The sequence below is a fragment of the Sinocyclocheilus rhinocerous genome, unplaced genomic scaffold (assembly GCF_001515625.1).
Source record: "Sinocyclocheilus rhinocerous isolate Xijiao unplaced genomic scaffold, SAMN03320098_v1.1 scaffold1962, whole genome shotgun sequence".
Classification (NCBI taxonomy): Eukaryota; Metazoa; Chordata; class Actinopteri; order Cypriniformes; family Cyprinidae; genus Sinocyclocheilus; species Sinocyclocheilus rhinocerous.
The window spans coordinates 1-7679 of NW_015664195.1; the positions used below are offsets into that span (position 1 = coordinate 1).

Here is a 7679-nt window from a genome sequence, read left to right on the forward strand (position 1 = left end):
CTAAACTTTGGCGCCCTTTCCTTTTCCCAGCTAGCTTGCAGTACCTCTTAGTAGGATGTCCAGCTCTATGTCTCTTTAGATTAATAATTCATGAGCACCCTCGCCCTCCCTCTATTTCAGTTTCTACATCTCTTTACCATCTCTCGCTTACAAACCACATCCTGACCACACTGTCACGAGAGACAGAATCCAATTATGTGACTATAAAAATGATATAGAATTCAAATGAAATACTTACTTCATATAATGTTACATAAACATTTTATATAAACCTACATACATAATTTAAACGCAGTCTCGTAAACAAACTTATGCACACGCTGATGGCATAATGACAGTGCGCACAGTTCTGCAGTCTTTAGAATACATGGCTACTTTTGGATGACAGGCTTTTTGTCCGCAATATGCTTAGCCTACGGCATCTACCAGCAGATGTGATCAGGGCCCGTATTCACAAAACATTTTATCTTACCACTAAGAGTTCTCCTAAATAGCAGTAAAAGTTTTTAGATAAGAGTTTTCTCTTAAAACCTATTCACAAAACTGCTGAGACTAACTTTTACTAAGCAATAGAGAGTAAGGGGGCGGGGTTGACCTCGTTGCTATGGATGATGTCAGCATGCTTACTAACTATGCACACAGTGATTGGCTGAAAGGGGAGGAGGGGTCTCTGTCAGATTTATTCATGTAAATATTGTAGAGCACGATGTTGCCATATATAAAGGTTTTAAAAATAAAAATGTTGCCACATTCAAATAAAGATTTTAAAATGCAGGCTAAGTGTCACTAATTAAACAAGTATATGTTCAGCTAATTGTCAGCCTCTTCCATGTATGCTTCTCGTAAACAATTAGCGGATATGCATATAAACAGTCTTTTAATTAACAGAGTAGAATAATTATGGCTGATAGCAATACATGCAAATGTAAAAAACAAAAAAACAAAAAAAACACTGGACTCAAGAACAGCTGTTACTTCTTGCCCAACTGGTTAATGAAAACAAGGATAATCAAAGTAAACCTCCAAAACCAAAGGCGATACCTTTTTAAAAGCTCATTATCGTCAAATGTTTATAAAATGTTTACATTCAGAGGCAGATTGCCGGCATCAGCCATTTGAGGATAGTTTGTGGCTTGGTCTTAGTGACTTAGGAGTCCTTTTCACTACTCCTAACCTTTCACAGATTTAGGCAAAAATGTAGGAGTCCTAAATTTAGGATTGACACAGCCATTATTTTAAAGATTTTCTCCTAATTCGGCGAGTTATGAGCTACTTTTAGCCTTAAGATGTTTCGTGAACACGGGCCCCGATGCGCATGTGCACATGGTGCTGGACATCATAGTTAGCGATTTCTTAAAGATAAATAAAGCTTTTCGACTGCAAGTCAAACAGCATGGTTGGCTGGTCCTAGCTGGTTTAAGCAGGAAGTAGCTGGTTCTAGATGGTCTCCCAGCCTGACCAGCTACGGAAATGGCCAAAACCCCTCTAAAACCAGCCTGATGTCCAGCTATGACCAGCTAAGATCAGGCTGGATGACCAGCTAAAACCAGCTTAGCCTGGTTTTAGCTGTTTTTTTCAGCAGGGACTTAAGTCTACTATTTTGAGCAGAAATAAGACACGCGTGCACATCCTACAAAAGTACAGATATAATATCACTGTGTTGTGTGTTGATAGGATAAAATGTTTAATGACCTCTGGCAGATCTTCCTTCTGAAGGCAGTAGATGATCTGTGTGTATTCTGACATGTTTTGCTGTTCTATGATTGTCAGATTTACAAACACAGACACGTGAGGATATTGAGTATGTTAAATAGTTTTCCGCCATCTAGTGGAATATGATGGCATGACAATGAATAATAACTCGAGACACACTGCAAAAGTGGGGTAAGAAAAAGAATCTTAATTTAAAGGCAAAACAAGATTCTTGCCCCATCGTCAGATATTTTTCCTTGTTTTAAGAAAAATCTAACAAAAATGTAATATTTTTTTAGAAAACAAGACTTCATATTTTAAGTAACTGCTTCTCAGGTAATGTTTAGATTGTTCTCAGGTAAATGTATTATTTAATATTTTTAATATACAAACACAAAGTATATTAATATAATATTAACACAATGTATAAATCAATAATATAGTAAGCTTTGTCAGTTACTTACCCTTTTGTTGTGCTTGACACAATTTCCTGCAGCAGCAGTACATCATTATAACAGCAGACATGAACACCAACAGCCACACACTGACTATTATCATTAGAATCACATACGAATGCTGGCTCTGTTCTGTAATGAACACAGAGAGAAACACTTTCTGTTCTGAATTCAGCCAAAATAATATTAAGTGTCAGTCTATATATAGGAAGCGTCAGTCTTACAACGAGCAACAGATAAGTAACATCACTGACCTGCACATGTGTGACAGAGCTGAATGATGTCCAGATGTCTGGTCTGGTTGCTGATGGGATTGTTGAGCACACAGCTGTAGGTGTTTTTCTCCTGATATTCCACCTCCAGAGGTAGAGAGAGACTGATGCTGAGATCAGACACACTGATGCTGGACAATAAACTGTTTCCTTTGTACCAGGAGAGACTCACATCACTCACATTCAACATTGAACACAGCAGTGAACATCTGGACACTGAAGATGATCCTGATGATGATGAAGAACAGTTTGAAGAGTTACTGGTGAACACAGGAATGGAAAGAGGAGCTGGAAAACATGAAAGACCAAGTATTTATCATAATCAACAAACTATTATAAAATTAATATGACGCAGATGTTTTCTTGCAAAAGCTAATCAAAAAGAAACCAACATTTTAAATGCAAGGCTGAGAAAGAAATGAATGCTTGTACATCTACTCTAAAACAATGATTGATCATTTGAGCAGCTATTTGATATATTATTTTAACATTTAGTAGTTAATTTCTGTTGTAGTTTGGGCATTTGGGGCATCATATATCATTTACAACATTGTGAGTTCAGACTAGAATTAAACATTAATGAACAATCCTAGCATTAGTGAGAGTACAGTTTACTCACCATACACAGTAACACTGAAGCTCTTCAATGAGGTTTTTCCACTGATGATGACAGTCAGTTCATAAAGTCCAGTGTGATCAGATCTGATGTTTCTGATGGTCAGAGATCCAGTTTGATTGTCCATCAGTAGTTTGTCTCTGAATCTCCCATCATTACTGACAAAAATAAAGTTTATTTGGTCCCTTTTAATGATTTCAGCTATTCGAGTGTTTTGAGGTCCAAACGTCCACCGTATCTGATCATCTCTCTGTACTTTAACATCGGTGTGTAAAGTGACAGAATCTCCCTCCAGCACTGATACTGACTTCACTTCATCTGTTTTAACATCAAACACACCTGAAACAAAGTTTTTTTTTTCATAAAAACAAAAGTTGTTCAATGCAAATTAATAGTATGGAATGAATTGAACTAATCATGTCACATTTATCTGAATTCAGTAAAAGCTAAATTAAAATGAAATCACTTACAGGTTTGACATCACATTCTTTAAAATGTGTCCGAAACGATGAACAACAGAGATTCAAGAAACAATCTAACTGTTTTCTTCCGATGACTTGATGAGTCCTAAATGCATGAACACACTGCTCACAAATACAGCGTTTGAGTCCAGACCCCATAAACTCAGCCTAAAAAAAGCAGACCACAACAGATCTCACTGAAACTCTCAAACTGAGCTGCCAGTGTGTCAGAGGGTATGAAGAGCCTCAAACAAACTGATAACAGACGCTATTTCCTAAACTATTTTGCAAGCAGGAGAGTAGGCTATATACATTTTCTGACTTTTGCATTCAGATGTTTTATTTCTCTTACTACAATATTACATATATTATTTTAATATTCCATAATCTCTCACTTACAAACCACATCCTGTGAAACCAAGAAACAGAGAAACATAATCCAATTACGACTCAAAATAATGTCTGATTCTGAAAATTATATATATATATATATATATATATATATTTGGACATTACTGTGGCATAAGAAAAAAAAACATGAATCAGTACAGAGAGCATGTTTTAGTGTGTTTATTTTTCTACAGCCATTGAAATTACAGCATAACAAAAACATCAGGTACAAAAGAACAAACCTGCAAAAAGGGCAAGAACTGTCAGTATGCTTCAGCACAAATGCTTAAACCTATTACAAACAGATTCAGTTAATATTTTCAATACTTTCAAGAAGTAAAAATCAGCATCAGCCCTGCTTAGTTTCAGTGGGCGACCAGTCTTGAGCTACAGGGTGATGTGGCTGTTTACATTATGTCAGCATTCTTTAGAAAAATAGAAAATGTATTTGAGCAAATGTGTGACATTCTGCAATATGACACTTAAGTACATACTTAGACTGAAGCTTTCACTTCTTACCGAATGCTACTTATAGGTGAAACTTGTTTGAAATTGCTTGGTATGCTACAATGTTTAAAGCAGTGTAAATTCATACAGTTCACACCAAATATATGACACATCAGTAATCAAAACAATCTGAGAATACGGTCTTTAACTTATTGTATTTATACTGGTAGGCAGCAATAAATAAAAATTACCTGTTTTTCAGAATACACAGATAATTCAGATTTTAAGGCGGTCAATAGATAAAAAGATTATTTTTTGTCACACAGATGGTGTAGTTGTGATTTTCTACCAGCAGGGGCCGACTTGATCATGCTACATGTAAAACTAGCAAATAGTCAACAGATGGAGCCTCAATGATTACATGACTGTATACATTTGGGTTGGACTCATTATACATACTGTATGTAGCTCTGGCTGGTTCTTTTTCTGAGCTTTCTTCTTTCTTTTGATCTTTTTTTTTTGTCCTGTTTTTCATGACTCTTGGTTCATAATCAGAACTAGGATAGTAATCATGTGGATGGGTGTGAAAATAATACTACACAAACCAGCTAAACTCAAGTCATGATCATACTGTGTAAGGTATGAAGCTGTGCAGCTGCAGACAAGATTGAGATCAGAAATTAACGGAGCGTCTCATTAGGTTGTCTGTTGTGAATACTCTAGACTTCTGTTCTTTCTTTCTTATTAAAGATTAATTATTTTTTCATTAAGTACTTGTACGATGAAATACTCATTTGTAGTAAACAATGCCACAACCAGTAGAATTGCAGTTCAACTTTGAGACTTGAAGCTTTGTTACATACTGACATACGCCCCAACATGCTCTGGCCTGTAATAAGATGAGCTGTATAATAATACAGTCTGAATGATCATCATCTGAAAGCCACCTCTGAATACTCTGTCTGATTCTGTCCAGTAGTCTCCTGTAAGAAAAGACACACGCATCAGGAAGAGAAAAACAGTGCTGTTACTACATATGCTTACAGCACAAAGATTTAGAAAAAACAAAGTTATACTATTTATGCATGAAAAAAAGGAATGCTGTGAGAAGTTCAAATCCCACAAAATAAGGGAATGAAATGCTTCAAGATCATGTAAGTACATGCACAGAGACACAGAAGAACTGAACTGAAGCCAAAATTCATAGCCAATGCACTTAAAACTATCAGCAGATCATGAGGGTGATCATTCGAGATCTTGAGTCCTTTAAAGGGGTCATATGATGCGATTTCAATTTTTCCTATCTCTTTGGAGTGTTACAAGCTCTTGGTGCATAAAGAAGATCTGTAAAGTTGCAAAGACTAAAGTCTCAAATCCAAAGAGATATTCTTTATAAAAGTTAAGAGTCAGCCACACCTACCCAAAACGCCTCGTTCGAACACGCCCCCACATATCTACCTCACTATCTGAGAAGATTTGCATAACACCGCCCAAATGTTCACACAAAGACACATTTCATTACACCAAATACACAAAATAATGTTCTTTTTAGCAGCATCATATGACCCCTTTAAACAAGAAAAAAATCCACTTTACAGTTATTTTTAGGCCTGGTTTCATTACTCCGGCCACAAAAGAAAAAATCAAGAAAAAGCACTTTTTTAAAAAAAAAAAGCAGTTTTTAAATTATTCATTCTGCAACATCATACGTATAAAAGTGCAGAGAACAACATTTACATTTAGTCATTTAGCAGACGCTTTTAACCCAAAGCGACTTACAAATGAGGACAATAGAATCAATCAAAATCAACAAAAGAGCAATGATATACAAGTGCTATAACACGTCTCAGTTAGCTTAAAGTGTTAGTTCACCCAAAAATTAGCCCATAAATTAATCACCCTTAAGTCATCCTAGGTGTATATGACTTTCTTCTTTCAGACTTATATTAAAAATTGTCTTTGATCTTTCAAGCTGTTTAATGGCACTCAGCGGGTGTTGCATGCATCAGTCCAAAAGAAGTTAAATAAAAAGCGCCCATCCATAAAAGAAAGTGTTTCACGCAGCTCCGGGGGGTGAACAAAGGCCTCCTGTAGCGAATCGATGCGTTTTTGTAAGAAAAATAGCCATATTCAAAACGTAACAATCACTTTAATGTAGCTTGTTCCAACAGTCCTACATGGAAGCAGCTCCGGGCGGATGACGTATGAGGTCAGCTTTGTGCATGCGCCATTCAGAAGTGACGAACGCGGAAGCGCAGAGGAGAGATCAAAACAAAACAACGGTCACTAATTAGAAGTACAAAACGAGGATTTGTAAAGAAGAATGTCGGAGGATTTCGATATAAGCCAAGAGGAGACTGGTATTCCTTTGCTAAAGTAAGGAAACTTTGCTTCCTTTGCCTCTGTAAACATACGTTGGTTTTCACGAGACTCACCAGCGCATGCGCAACGGGGGTGAACAAAGGCCTCCTGTAGCGAATCGATGCGTTTTTGTAAGAAAAATAGCCATATTCAAAACGTAACAATCACTTTAATGTAGCTTGTTCCAACAGTCCTACATGGAAGCAGCTCCGGGCGGATGACGTATGAGTTCAGCGCTGCGCATGCGCCAGTGAGTCTCGTGAAAACCAATGTATGTTTACAGGAGCAAAGAAAGCAAAGTTTCCTTACTTTAGCAAATAATTTTGCTAAACCTAATTATTACCCAGTTATTGTAATTGCAATAATGCGTAGTATGTAAACACAGAACAGGACTGTAAAATGAAGTGCTACCAAATTTTTTGTACACGAAAATACACATTTTGAGGGGCAGGGGCTCAAGTGGAAAAAAAGGGCACTTCTCATATTCATTTAAATTTTTTTCTAAACAAAATGTTAAATATATTAGGGGTGTGCGATACACTGAAAAAATGTTTCATTCATCCAATTAAAAAAATGTAGGGTAATGATTCACATCTATGTGACACATCTTGTCCCATCACATCTTGTCCCTAAGGGCAAGTTATTTATTTTTCATATTTGATGAATGAAACATTTTTTTCAGTGTATTGACAAAAAATATATCTCAATATTTTAATAGATTTTATCGATAACGATAATTAGATGATATTTTGTGTGTTATTGTGCTGATATCTCAAGGACTACCGTGGACAGCTGACTCCTACATTTTTTTATATTCTGCATATTCTGTGTGGTAATCAGTTCACAGCAGTGATAGAAATTAATCTTTTCCAATAAGTTTAAATTGATTTTTTTTCCCTTTTATGGGCATTTTTACCTTTATAAAGTCCTTTTTTCTAAAAGTGTGCATCATCTTTTCAGTCAAATTCTTAAATTGAATCAGTCA

General features: G+C 36.1%; 1 protein-coding gene across 1 annotated transcript; it reads right to left on the reverse strand.

The window, feature by feature from the left end:
* Window positions 1-137: 137 nt before the first annotated feature.
* On the reverse strand, window positions 138-3417 carry LOC107729899 (SLAM family member 9-like; the record flags this gene model as incomplete). Its single annotated transcript, XM_016540631.1, has 5 exons — window positions 138-170; window positions 1693-1757; window positions 2157-2279; window positions 2402-2707; window positions 3039-3417. Coding segments are annotated over 5 exons (906 nt in total), but the record flags the coding sequence as incomplete, so codon positions are not given.
* Window positions 3418-7679: the final 4262 nt, after the last annotated feature.